This window comes from Nestor notabilis, unplaced genomic scaffold (genome assembly GCF_000696875.1).
Source record: "Nestor notabilis isolate BGI_N333 unplaced genomic scaffold, ASM69687v1 scaffold20982, whole genome shotgun sequence".
Lineage (NCBI taxonomy): Eukaryota > Metazoa > Chordata > Aves > Psittaciformes > Psittacidae > Nestor > Nestor notabilis.
The window spans coordinates 20345-35133 of record NW_009917303.1 but is presented as its reverse complement, the minus strand read 5'-3'; the positions used below and the strand labels follow the sequence as shown (position 1 = coordinate 35133).

At 41.1% G+C, this 14789-nt stretch overlaps 1 protein-coding gene across 1 annotated transcript in view; it reads right to left on the bottom strand.

The window, feature by feature from the left end:
* Positions 1–14789, bottom strand: part of LOC104401557 (glutamate receptor ionotropic, kainate 1) — a gene marked incomplete at its 5' end in the record, with an annotated part of 38887 nt that overhangs the window by 9356 nt on the left and 14742 nt on the right. The window contains 3 exons of the mRNA XM_010009165.1: positions 1808–2058; positions 6455–6680; positions 11810–12027. Coding sequence (XP_010007467.1) covers positions 1808–2058; positions 6455–6680; positions 11810–12027 — 695 coding nt within the window. The remainder of the gene's footprint in view (positions 1–1807; positions 2059–6454; positions 6681–11809; positions 12028–14789) is intronic.

Below are 14789 nucleotides of genomic sequence, written 5' to 3'. Positions count from 1 at the left end.
TAAACATTTTAATTCACTGCAATTGTTCTTTAAAACATGTTTGAATGGAAGATCTCCTGAGACATGAATGAAACACAGATACATTCTTTATGCATTTTGTGCTAAAACTGTCCTATAGGGTTAAAATACTAATCAGAAAGTTTCAAAATGTGTAAAATACAGTCATCCTTTATCTTTGACTTATTCCAAAACAGGGACACTTTGATTAATATGGCCTGCAAAATTGCTCCACATGAGCTGCTTCTGTTGTTCGTAGACAGTGCCATTGCCCTTAACAAGGGCTTGCTCATGCACACTTGGGAGATGTCTTCACGGTCAGGAGCTGCCCTCTCCTGCAGGATACTATGAGGACCAAGTCCTCTAACATTGGCATTAGGCATCATAGACCCAAAATAACAGCAAGAGATGTTTGGAAAAAGGTGCATGGTAGCATTCATCTCACTTCCTTTCAGCTGTCTGAACAGCAGGCATGTAGCCTTAGCTTATGGTGATCCTTTACTGGAAGCAAGGAGATACAGGTGATTTATCCTATCCAAAATCAGATGTTACCCTCTTGAGGCCCTCAGCCCTGGCTGCTTGTTTTTGCTGAAGTGTCAATCCCTCTTACATCTCAGCACCATTGCTATATGCAGTGTAAACTGCACCCCTGAGACCAAGTCCAGAATGTTCCCCTTTTCCTCTCACTTATCCCTGCTGCCTTTGTTAAGGTTATTTTCTTCAACAGTCATTTCTGGCATTTATGTCAGCAGCCTCACAGGATTATACCTTGGATGAAGAGCATGAATTCCCCAAGGAAAACCTCCTGTCTTTACGATCAAAAACTGCAAAGTGAGTTTAAACAAGTCACTTTGAAGTAGATGCCTTGTGTCTAGAAGCCTTAAGTTAGGTTATATGAACCTGCCTCTTGGTGACTGCATCAGAGGCCACTTGCAGTGCAATTGTCCCTACGATAAGTTCTGTTGAAGTGAAAAGGATCAGGGCAACAATAGCAGTTGGGCCAAACAGGGCCACATCAGGGTCCAGGACATGGCCAGAACCAAACCAGCACCAGGAAAGGCAGCCAGAGTAAGAGGGCTGGCAGACAACTTCAAGAGCAAAGTTGTGCCTTGTTTCTTTTACAGTGGCTGGTGGTTCAGTAAACGGGTATTTACAATCTATTTTCATGATTGATTCTATCTCACAAACAGCTGTAACACTCAAGGCATGATTTATATGCAGCATTTCCTCTGTTTTCCCTCTGTCCTTTTAAATTGCTCCTTATATGTCATTGAACCTATAAGCAGAACTTCTTTGACTCCATGATCTTACTTTCCTGTGGTATCCATCAACTTTCAGTACGTCTCCCTGCCTTGAAATGCATGATTCAGCATAGTGTGTAAATCCCTGGCTATGAAAAAAATGCTTTCTAGAGCAAGAGAAAAATTACACTTGGGGGTTTGGAAGTACACTCTTGTTGTTACTCAAAGGGCTGGTGCTAATGCTATATGAAAAAAACCCCACCCCAGTTGTTGGTTTTTTTTCCTTCCAATGTAATTTATACTTTAAGTCTTAAAGATCAAGCAGAAACTGTTTGAGAAATTAATTGCTCTTGTTCTGTACTGCCATACTAAGCAGCACTAATTGGACTGTGGGTGAGGTATGTCCCTGTTCTTATTCATAAATTATTTATCCTTAGTGTGAGAAAGGCATGGTGAGAGTTCAGTAATACAAAATCTACACTCCAGCAGAGATATATAATGCAGTCACGTCCACATCCACAAAGCTCAGCCTCCCAGAAACATAAGCAAGCTGGGAATGGATGACTCACCTGCTCAATATCACTGTTTTTCCTTGATTTATATATAAATTCACCAATGGCTACAAACACCGAAAGAACAAGCCCTGCAGCGAGCACTATGAAGATGCCCCCAATATTCTCCACCCCGAGAGCACTGGCTTCTTTGCTGTCTTCCTCAGGGCAGCCGTTGCCTCGCCACCACTTTTCCTTCATCATGTGCAGCTTTCCCTCCTCCTGGAGCTGGAGGATGGCGATGGTGATCTTGTCTCTGTAAGGAGACCCTGCAAGGTGAGAGCAAGACCTGTCAGTGCTGGCTGCAGCAAAGTGAAGTGAGGGAGGGAGCAAGCTGCTGCTATATGAAGCAAAAGTGCTCCCTTATCACAAGATTGATTATTCCAGCTAGAAGTCTTGGGTTTTTTTCAGCTGGAAGGGGGAAGAGGATTATCTGTTGGTGTCTGCCCTGGGGACTGGAAAGCAGAAGGCTCCTTTGGTGCAGTTATTTGAGAATTTATTATAATTTCTAGGCTCTCCTACTGAGGTTTATTTAAGCCTTGGCTGTGGGTTTTCTTGCTAAGTAATTCCTCCATATCATGTTTGAATATTGCTTTGAGCATCCTTTGAGACTTTCCACTTTGCATCTCTTCTATTTACTTCAACATCTGTTTATTTTTCCTACTGCATGTAAAATGAGCAGCTGTCTAAGAAAAGCCCACAGTCAGATACATTCTCTTCTCATTTATACCTGCATTAGCCCACAACTCCAGCTACCTAACAGCTTATAAGAAAAATGGGTGTCCAAGTCTCCTTTTCCATGACTTGCAACAATGTCGGCACTGCAAGCTGAAAATAGAAACTATTATACGCTTTTTTTTTGCAGGCCAACAGCTTGCTAAATGATGTGTCTTCAGGCTCAGCAGCATTGATGGGCCTGTACTGTATCTGGCAAATAGCTGGGTCACGTTGGGTGGTTCAATCTGTTCAGGTTTGCCTCTCTCACACTCTGCTCTGGCTCTCCATCTTCCAAAATCTCTGCCATCTGGAAGTCCCTTCAGCCAACTTCTGCTGCTGCAGAAGCACAAGTCTGTCGGCCCAGAAAGGGATAAAGGAGAGGCTTGCTCCTCACCCGGCTTTTGGAGCAGCACTTAGTTAAAGGAAATTGCTACTGATTATGCTATGCTGCCAGAAATTGAAGTTATCAACAATAACAGCAGCAATCCTGGTAGTAATTAAAACACACAAGTGGAAGTTGGTTTTGGCACTGTGAGAGAGACTTTTCTTTATGTGGCAAGCATTTTATGATAGCAAGCAGGAGAGGGTTACAAGAAAGGCTGTTTGACACTACAGGCATGTGTATACCCCCAGATCCTAACATGCTGGACTTCCTACAGTTGGAAGCATTTAGTGTCTGGGCTGAAATAGTGTCACCAGCCATTTGTCCATGTAGCTAACTACCATCCATCCTTTCCTCTCCTTTGGCATATTAATAAGACTGTTTTCTTAAACAGTAATTTTACCAAAAGTCACATTTTTCTGCAAATTAAAGCAGTTGCAATTCTCAATCTGATCAAGGTAAATAAACTTTTAAGGCCGAACATGTGCCAGAATTTGACTGATAGCAAGGTACACATAGACTTAAGAAAAATCTCACTAGGCACCACTTTTGTGTCTTTATGCTAAATAACCTTGGAAACCTGGCCTCACAGCTTCAGTTTTCTTTCTCATATTGCCATGCAGGACATTATTAAAAATAATTGTACAATGAATACAAGTCTCTCTCTCTGCTTTTCATTTCCTTTAAACCACAGAATTGTCTGAGGAGGATCAGTGTGAAAAACATTGCAGTTCTTTGTTTTGTTGCGCCAACACTCAGCTATTTTTCAGTGTCTCTTACTGCCAGCACTAGGACATGCTGTGACCACAGATGCCAGGAGACGTGTCAGATTATACAAAGTCCATCTGGGAAGCCAGCAATCAGCAGCCACTGCTTGAGGTAGCCAGCTTTGAAAGGAAAATACACCTGCTGTAAGTATAGATGATTTCTATGCATGCTATTAAAGAACCAAAAATAAGCCCAACAGAAAATATAACAGAAACACCTGCAAAAACAGAGAAGTGAATTATTGCCACTGGAAACACCAATGCCTCTCAGAAGAAAGAACAGAATAGTTTCTACCTTAGGAGAGGTTTTAGACCATTAGATTGTAGTACTCATCTATTTTCCCTTGTCTGAAAGGGCATAGCTGTTAGGTAAAGTGAAGCAGCCTTGGTCACAGTGCAGGATTTGTGGAGATATTCATTCTTTCTTGTGATGTTTATGTTGCCAGCAGAATTATCACAATTCATCTTGAGGGTAACAGGTATATCTATATTTCTACGTGTGCTTTTGAGGTTTGTCAAGTGTGCTTGGAGTGCTGGATTGGTGATGTTTTATTAGTGAGCACTAAAACTGCACACAAATCCATCTCAACACCTCTTTGAATATTCAGCATACCATTTATGGCCTCTGAGCTATCAATAAATTACCTCTCAGGCCAAGAAATACATCTACTTTCTTAGAAGTCTCCCAAGCAACTGGTAATAGCTTTAATGTTAGAATTACTAGCGTCAGCACTGGCAGGGATACTGGAATTAGTACTTGTCCTGACATCTATAATAATGTTGCTGTCTTCAACTGGATTCCTCCCAGGGTGACATTTTGCATAGGTTTTGCTTAGAGGTGCCTTTGCTACAGCAGTACTTCCAGAGTGCGTTAAGTTCACCATCAAGCATTGCTGCAGATTTTTCATTAGTAATGGTCTTTGCCAAGAATGATGAAAGCCCTCCTCTCTCTTTCTACCCATTGGCTCCATAATGAACATAAACAGAGATGTTTGTTGATATACCTAAATCCCCTTTATTCCAACTTAGCACAAAGAAGTAGGAAGACAGCCTATATTTGCAGGTCTTTTACTTGCAGAAGATGCTCTGATAAAATAGTGCATTTCCTGGATCTGTAGAGCTTTCAAAAATTATCCTCCTTGTTTCTTTAGGAGTCAAACAGGGTTGATATTCAGCTCATTCACTGGAAATTTGGGAGTGTGAGGCATATGTTTGCTGCTGAAAACCATAGCCATGTGTTTGTGCATTCTGCTGAAGGAACAAAAGCAGACACCAGCTAAGACCTGCTGAAACTTTGGTGTTATAGGTCATGGACAAGTTTCTGTTTTTTTGTAGGTTTTTTTGTTTTATTTTGGGGTTTATTTTTATTTTGATTTGGTTTGGTTTGGTTTTTTTCTATACAGCTTCTGAAATCAATAGTCTTGAATGCTGTGAGAAAAACAGCAGAGCCTCTGGGGCCCATCTGAATTGTAGAAGGATCTCCACAGCTTATCTTGTTTATGAAATCAATCATTTAAGAATTTAAGATGCCTAATGGCACTGAAATATCCCACAAGGCTTGGAGATATCTGTTTGCCTGAATTTTGCTGGTTTTCCTTAAGAAAAATAATTAAAGCACATTTACCATACAAGAAACGTCTTATAAATACATTTCACAGCTGTATTTCCAATGGATGTGCTCTCTCTGAGGATTACCATCTGTTCCAATTATTCCTTCATTGTTCTTGGTTTAAACTGTGGCAGCTTTATAACTGCAATGAAACTTTTGCCATACATTTGTCTTTATTTGGGATTTTAGCTTTGGTATCATTTTCCTCAGGGTGAGAAGGCTGTTCTAACATAGCCAGTGGAAAGTAGACTTAAAATTTTATCTGCATGATGATCTGAGGTACACAATAATATAAAGAATCACAGTTCAAAGTGAAGTGGTGTTTCTCCCTTATTCATATCAGTTCTGCTAAGAAACTGATGGACAAAATACTTCACCTGCTATATCTGTGTAAACTGATAGTGCTTTGAAGACAATAAAATTGCATAGCTAATTAAGTGACTGTGGCATGGTAAATGAATATATGAGCAGTATGGAGAAGTATATTATACAGGAAAAATATCTGGCTTCCCAGTGCCAATTATTCACAAGAATGCAGCATAAAATACTTGACACACTTTCTGATTCTCTACAGTTAGAAGATCTTGAAAAGGACACCAGATATGCCAAAAAATGTCTACAGGAAAGATTCCACAGAGATTGGAAGTCTTAAGATGCCACTTAGCTCAAATTATTGAAATCACTGATGCAGATGCAGAACTTTGCAATTGCTTCTTGCTGTTTTTATGTGTTACTTGGAGGTCATCAAACTGATCAGAATTTCATCTCTTTTCATACAGCTTTCTTGAGGATGAATACATGGTACATAACATTTGTCCTGCCCACTTCCATTTTCCCAGAGACACTACCTGATTTCTCAAACCAAACTGAATTTCAGTAGAGCGACTTGCACCTTGAGCACCACAAAGTATACCCAGTTTACTATGAATGGGATGCTCCAGAAGGTAAGCAGGTCACTTGACCTCATTCTGCAGATGTAGCCTGGACTGCTATATTCCCTCTTGCTTGCAGTTACTGCTTGCAGATGAGCAGGGCAAGAGTAGATGTTTTGCCTAAAGGGAGGTTCCTAGGGTTTCTTTTGATGTGAAAGGTTTCTAAAGGAGTAGGGCACGATTCAAATTGCCATCTAAACTTCTGAAGGGGATATTGCTAGTTGTGCTCCACACCACCTGTGCTGGAAAGCATCTTACCAATAGGGGTTCCCACGCCGTAGCCTTTCGAATCAATGAGCCCTCCAATCTGGGTGAGATTGCAGTTTCTCTGAGTCACATATTCTATGCTGGTCGACTCCATTAGCAGTGCATAGTCTGTTGTGAGCACACGCTGGATTCCTTCATCATTGTTCTTCACCAGCGCTGTCTGCTGCCTGCTGCTCATGAATGCCCACATCTTCTCATATGTTGATATTTTGGATTTCTAAGGAGGGAAAATGAGGGCACAGAATCACACTGGCACCCAAGTTACACTTGTAAAATATTCCTCAGCCTTTTGTTGTGACCAATGCAAATAGCACATTGTGAAAGAGAATTGGTAGCAGGGTTTTCCCTCCTGCAGCTTTTCTCTCTTGCTGTGCTTTATGCTGAGGAATCTCATTTTTCACTTCCTTTGCAGTGCCAGGAGCTTCATTACTGGCATGGCTGCAAAGTGGTTTGAAGTTTTTTGGGCTAATGCTGTTACACGGATTACAGCACACAGCCCAGCTAAATTAGTGCAACTGGATACTGTTGCGCTTAGAAGCAGCACACAGAAGCCACTGCTTCTGAGTGCAACAGCATTTGCCAGGGCAAATGCACTACTCCAAAAGCCTGGTGGTGAATAAAGTACTGGCTCTTTTGTTTTGATGCCACTTGCCTAGAAGTCATGTGCTTCAATGATAAAGCTTGAGGAACAAACCCAAAATGGCTTCTAAGCAAACTTCTGCTTTTTGCATTCCACTGCAATCAGACTTAAGGACTTCATTCTCCTCCCACTTAAGTGAAGGGGGAATTTGCCATGAGTGTGTACATGTCCTGTGTCAATGCCCAGCTGCACAAGGAAGTGGGATGCCAGAAGCCCCAGCTGCCTCTGTACAGTGTTGAATATCCCTTCCTTCCCCCTCCTTTCTCTGTGCTGTGGGAGCTCACAAGGCACCCTAGAGGGCAAGGCAGTGCCGGTGCCCCCTTGTTCGCACTTCTTTGTTGGGGGATATGAAAAAAACACTGAACCTGCTTAGGGACAGGTGGGAGCCCTGTGCCTGCAACCCTCAAGGTGTGCTACCTGCAAACCAAAACCCTTCAAGTGCTCTCACAGTGCTAACGTGATCAAACCTGTCTCCTCTTTGTACGCTCTCAAACAACATGGAACACATACTGTCTCTTTGGACTGTTAGAAACTGTCAACAGAAATTATTTTGACACAAGACAGCAAAGCCAGACATTGCCTAACTAGTCTGTGCTGCAGCCTAGCATGAGCCAGACACACACAAACCAAGTGTTTAATGTGAGTTGAAGGTCCTCCACACACATTTCCCCAGTTCTGAGGCAGTAGATCCTCACTTCCTTCATGGGCCCTATCTTTGGCTTGTAGTCATCATAGCTGATTTTGGACTCACTGTGTGGAGACCATATGTGCTTATTAAACACGAGTGGATGGGGGATTCCCATGACAAGTTGATTTTCTGGTTCTTTGAGCTTTAAATGCTAATATGCTTCACCTGCAAATTCAACACCTGTGAATGTTGCCTAAATTCCACTTCAGTTTGGTAAGCCACAGGACACCACTAACCCTTGAAGATGGTTAAGTGGCTCTTTACTAGTAGAAACACTTTTTACTGCTCAGTTGGGAATATTTTTTTGAAATTGATAAGTTTATGCAGTAGATTGAGCCTGATATTGAGTTTACTGAAAGGATGTATTCCATATTCAGATGAGTTTGCAAGAAAGATCTTAGCTTCTCAGCTTGCCAACTCCCATTTTTTTCAGGATAGATCATATGCCAATTTCTGGCCTTCAAATTCTCATTGATTTCAGTGGAAACATGTCTGCACATCAGAAGGTAGCCACTGGCAAGAGTTGCAACATGAGATTAAGATCTATTACTACAGAGGGGCAAGAAAGCAATGGAAGATTTATAGACATGTTGGAAACAGAGCAGGACAGCAGTTTGTGTGTGTCATGATTTGTGGATGTGAAACATCTTGCCTTCTGTTGGACTTCTCCCAAATTTGGACATTCATGCAGATGGTGAATGCTGCCTGGGATCCTGCTGGCTCACCTGCCTAAAATCCTATCCCCTTGCTGGAGCACTCCTTAACTGTCCAGGCCCTGTTTTCTGGGTGTTTTCATCTGGTATGGCTGGATCTGGGATCTGTGTACAGGGAGGAGGCTGACTCTGAGATTTCTTCAAGGTCAGAACTCCATTTCTTACCCCCAAATAATTTCAATTGCTTTTGTTTTCATTACCCCCAATACCTGGGTAGAAGGCATAGTCACTGCAGAAGCTTTCTAGAAAAATATTGCCTCTTTAACAATAGTTTTTCTGAGGACAATATTACAACAGGGATACTACTGTAAGGCATTCAAAATTAGTGGAAAACCACAACTGTTAGTATATGCGTTCTAAACAAGACTAAACAAAAAGTGATTGAAGCTTGAATAAATGCAGAACAAATTTTCAGAAAAGCAGTGGAAGTACCTTGCTTTTCTCGTATGGTTCCCAACCTGTATCCCATCCACTGGGTAATATCATCTTTTAGGGGCTTCCTGCTGCTGCTTTAAGCACAATGTCTTAAACCAAAGTCCTTCAGAATGTGCTTCATGCCAGAATCTTTTTCTGAATTTCGTGTCTTTGGAAAGCCTTTTGCCAAGTGTTTCTCTTATAGTCCCGAAAATCAGACTCATGTGGTCTTTTCATCTGATGCCCTGCATGGAAGGGACTTTCTCGTTCTTCTCTCCTCCATAGTGAGGAATTCCTGGGGTGTCATGGTTTTTCTTTAAAAAAATATTAGTCTGAAAGAGTCTTCTATTTTTCTTGGCATTTCTTGGTTTAAATACTGGACATAGCCCTTAGCGAAACCAAATCTTGCAACACAGGAAGCACCTGAAATAATGACCCTTCCTTTGTGCAACCCAGCCCTGCGCTACACTTCTGCAGGATATTTTTACTGCTGTTGCACCTGCTTGTGCTGATTCCTCCTTTCCCTGTTCCCATCACATCAGCACTCCCAGGTGGCAGGACCATTTCTGCAGCACAGGCTGCCCATCGTGAAAAGCAACTTTCACCCCAGCTCAGCAATTCCACCCCTTGAATCGCAGGGGTGTTGCTATCAGAGGGTACTCCTGGGCATTAGGGTGCTCCCAGAGCCCGCTACAGCATGGGACAGCTCAGGGGAAACTGTCCAGGCCAGGTCAGGACTTCACAACTCCCCCAAAAGAGGCAGTGTTATTTCAGGTGTTTTCTCTAGAATTGGTATGGCAAAGGCGCTTTTTCTTAAACTATACCATAATGCACATGCAGTGTGGGCACAGGAGTAACTGCTGTCCAGAAACCCTCACCTTTGCCTTCTCCTAATTCCCAGGTCTCTTACTGGCATGTGTGTGGGGGTCTGCCTACTTATGTCAAGAAGTATATGTAGTATTTCACAGTCCAGGGGAGGCAAAGTCATGCCCTCACAGAGCACACAGTATTCCTTTTGCATACACAAGTATCTGTGGTACTTATTGTACAGACATCTACTTCATTATTTTTATTAATTTTATTTTTTAAGTTTTGGACAGCATAAAGAAATCATAATCTTGTGAAAATCTTGAAGGGCTTCTGTAATAAAAATAACAACACCTTTTCTGTACGTGTCACTGGTTTACAATGTGATAAATTGTGTTTTTCATACATCTTTCACTATTTCACTTTCACTGTTCCAGAGAATCCGCCTCTATTCTGTACAATACCTAGTCTCCTTTCACTTGTGTTTCTGTACACGTGTATTGCAGGCACAAGTAAGCTAACGTATATAGCATGCAAATAGTTAATCACCTTGTCCTTTTTTTTTTTTTTTGTATAAAGTCTCACATTCTTTTAAGCCTACAAATTTTAACCTCAGGGATTAATGGTGCAAAAAAATCAGTGTAAAGCTGGAAGCAGCTCTAGAAAATTGTTCTGAATTTCTCATGAAATTCAGGAGCTATTTCCTCTAAAAATATATGGAAGCAACAGGCTTTGGCGTTTTCTCTCTGATGCTGAATTTTATTTCAGAATAGCAATGACAATGACCATCTTTGGGCAGTGACGAGCTTTTAGACCAAAGATGTTTCCCAGAGTCCTTCAGAAGGTGGCACAGCTGCTTTCTCCTGCAGTTTCCAGGAATATCTTCAGTTGGGTTTCCAAGCATATCTTAATGGAAATGTCAGCTCATCATTTATAGAACTGACTATAACAAGGCTCTGAAAAATACTGTAGTTTGTGTGTTTCTTTCAGCATGGAAACACTTCTATTCAGCCAAAGGAGAGCCATTATAAGGGCAGTTCATGCCCAACAGCTCCAGCAGGGATAGCCTACCATCAGGTCTATTACATCATTGGAATGTCCTTGATGAGCATTATTGGTTTTGAGAGGTGACCCAAATACTCTAGCCAAGATTCTTTTTGTGTGTAAGCATTTTGCCTCATGCGGAAGCGTAAGGGCTTGTGGTTAAAACGGGGCAGGGGGCTTGGGCTGGAGTAGCAAAGGAGAGGGGTCATGCATGGCACAACTATTATTTTGCCCCACATGCTGCTTCCTCCCAGTGTCCCATCCTCTTCAAAGGCACCTCATATTTGACTATCTATAAACACTATTCTTAGATGTTATGGTGAAAAGGTTGATACCAGTTTGTTCAGTGTTTAACTTCCCTGCTGAGACTACTGATGAAGCTGCTAATTAATTCTAATTGTCACAGGATTTTTGCACGTGTATCCTATATTTATAGCTTGTTTGCTTTCACATTGACATTTTATGAGATTAATCCATTTTGTATGTAATTAATACTAATACAAAAAAAAAAAAATAATGCAGTTATCTACAAAGCAATTAGCCACAGAAACGGATCTTTTACTTACAGATGTGTTCATGTGTGCATGTAGCCCATATATTAATCTGTGGGGTATTGACCATGGAGCTTTTACTGCATTTTACTGTATTATTGCCATGCAATAATACTGCCTGTGGTACAAATCTGACCTTCAGAAGTGATCTTGGCCAAGTAGCTGGAAGGAGATGAGATCCCACCCTGAGAAGCAACCTGGAGCAGAATGTCTCCAGGTCTATGCCCCCGTTCCCTTCAGATCCTCCCATCAAAGTCATAGGTTTGTGCCTCATGACAGTATAGCATCAGATTGTTTCTTCATATGTCTTGGGGGAAAATCTCCCATCTTTTGCTTAAATATTGCTGAAGAATCCTCTATGGATTTGGGCAAATGATTTATTTACCTATGATGCTAATCCTTTCAAATGTTGTGATTCCACCTCACTATTTTATTGCTGGAGGGCCATGAGTCAGCCCAACTGTACAGAGCTGACTGATGCCATCTTACCTTGAAGAAGGTCATTGTGGATCCATCTCTAACAGCCCCGTACTCTATCTTGGTTTGCTTTGCCAAATCATCTGCTGAATCAATGGGGGATTCCATCCTCTCCACAGTCAAGAAGGCAGCCAGGTTGGCAGTATAGGATGAGATTATGATTAAGGTGAAAAACCACCATATTCCTCCAACTATTCTGGTAGAAAGAGCTTTGGGCATCAGCTCTGATCCTGTTACAATATCATCAAAACAATCATATTAAAATGATGCTGAAAGATGCCTTTCCTGATTGCCACAGACTGTTTTTAGGCACAGAATGCTTTTATGAGCTGTAGTATGATAAAATGATTTAAACAATAATCTCACAGATGCACAGCTAACATTTATAATGGTAACACACTGTGAAAAGGATATATGCCATGATATTATGACAAATGGAGTTATCCTAGGGTCTAAGCCCCATTACATTTCTGAGCTAATGCTCATTGTGATATGAACCTCTTAAATTCCCAGCAAGCTATACTAGTATTTTTGTCCATTTCCTGAATCTCTTTTTGCTAGTATATTATAAGCAGTTTTTTAACCAGAGATCTTTAGCAGAATGTTGTTCTTTTCAATGCTTGTTCTAGTTACAAACTACCTGGCAGAAATATCTTACAAGAGAAACCTGCCCTGTGCACCCTATCGACATACCTAAGCAGAAACAGGGCAATCAATACAGTTCCACTGAACTCATTGGCCTATGTGAACCTGAGATAAAATCCCAGAACACATCTTGTTATAAATGTGTGGTTTACATCTGAAAATTCAGAGGGTGAATGGATGTGTCCTTTGGATCTACAGGGCAATGCAAAGTTTCATCCAGTGTATGTAACACTCATTATTGCTGAAAAGGTTTTAGCAGATATGCCTTCATGTCACCAACAAAAGTCAAAGTGATCTGCTATTGTCATAGAACCCCATAGAACAGTACATGTGAGTGTTAATTGCACTGAATCAGCTTCTAAACAGCTCAGGTAAACTGTATTTAAGCCACACAGGTACTTCAATTTCTAAGCGTTCTGATGCAAGTTTTATGCTTGTTTTCTTTTTACCGGCATCACTACTGTATTGGGATTCAAGGATCTGGTTCAGTAAAGCACTTACACAGCCACTTGAAAGCTTTTGACTTAAAAGGTTAACCTTTGCATAATTATTTTGTTGATTGAGGATGGACTTAAGAAAGTACTTAAGTGCCTGTGAATAGAGATCTCAGCACGTAAATCCTTTGATGTGACAAACATATTTCTATTACTGGAAAAATATGTTGACATATTATCTCTTCCCAGCTATTTAATTATTTCTGTGAGAAATTTAAATATGTTACAGAGAATATTTTCAAACTTTGGAAAATTCTGAATGTGACTTATGGGGCAAAGACCAGAAGGGCAAAAACTTTCCAAACAACCAGCAAACAGATTTAACTTAGCTTTGTATACTTACAGATATGTCTCTTAAAGGTCAAAGCTAAGCATAGCCCAAGGGTTTGAGTAGGTTGACAGAACTGCCAAACTGCAAGAGCAGATGCTTTGCCTGTGCAGCCCTCTGCAGCCCTGGTGCTGGACAGATTTCAAGTTAAGCCAGCAGTCTAAAAACAAAACTCACTTGAAATGTTTGAGTCCAAATGTACTTGTTTCAAGAGCTGTAGCTCTATATGGGTTTATGTTTGCGGTCTGTTGTACTTTCTTGCTTTTCAGGTTATACTTTTTTAAATACAATGAAATCCTTTTTGCATTGTTGCTCTCAGGAGAAGTGTGTTTATTTCTAAGCTGGGTTTGACCTGCAAAAGCCAGCTTCAAGGAGTGCCGATTCAGGTCATCCTGAAGGTATTATTTCTGTCAAGCTTAGACAGCTATACAAATATGATTTCTACACTTGGACCCTGATGCAATAGCTAGCTCTGACATATAGATCCCAGTAATGCGTAACAGCCAGATACCTTGCAGATACCTTAACAAGCAACCATGAAATCTGCCGGTGCATCCTTCTGGCAGCACGAGAGAGCAGGCAAGAAGCCCTGTGTGCTGAATTTGCTGGGTGAGATGCCAAACCTCCTGTGATTTCCTCTAGCAAAAAGTTGTTTTGTGAAAAATTAGCAGAATACAATTAAGCTCAAAATGCCACAGTCTATTAATTATGCAGTGAGCTACTGTTTTGCTTTAGTGAGGTGCTGAGTACACTTTGCTCCCAGCTGAACCAAGTGGGCCTACCGTCTCTTTTGATCACTCCCAAGTTTATTTCAGTGTTCACATTTTTAAGGGCATTGATTCCAGCAAAAAGCATTAATATATGCTACATGCTCATCAGCTTCACCCTATGCACTCTCCTATGATACTCCTAGTCTGACCCGTTGCCTGGCTGATCTGGGGCTTTGACAGATAGCGTTCCTTTCTGAAAGTGACAGTTTCTCTGAATGAATTGGATGAAATGTGCCCTGTTTGGATGCTTTCAGAGTATGCATAACACATCTGAGACTTGAAGGGGAAAAACAGGGGAAGTAACATCTAAATAAAAACGTTGCTAGCAAGACTCAGGGTCAGAGACAATACTTGCTGAAGTCTCTCTAGTGCCTTTTAATGGCAGACATGACAGCCAATCCTGATCCAGACTTTGCTCACGCTCTGTAGAAAAGAGAAAGTCTGATCATCACATTTTAAAATTTAATAACAAGTGGCTTCCAATCAAGCACAACAAGCAGCTGCTGCCAACAAGAAAGAACGTAACGCTAGATGCAGTCACAACCATTCACATCATGTTCAAACTCTTCACATTAACGATGATGCACTTACAATCACACGCACCACAAGTTTGTACATGGAAACATTTGTGTTGCCTTACAAATGTTTTTTCTTTCTTTCTTTCTTTGTTTTTCTTTCTTTCTTTCTTTGTTTCTTTCTTTCTTTTGCTTTGTTTTTAATCTTCTTCAAAGACAAGCAGAGTCTGGTTGGGGCTG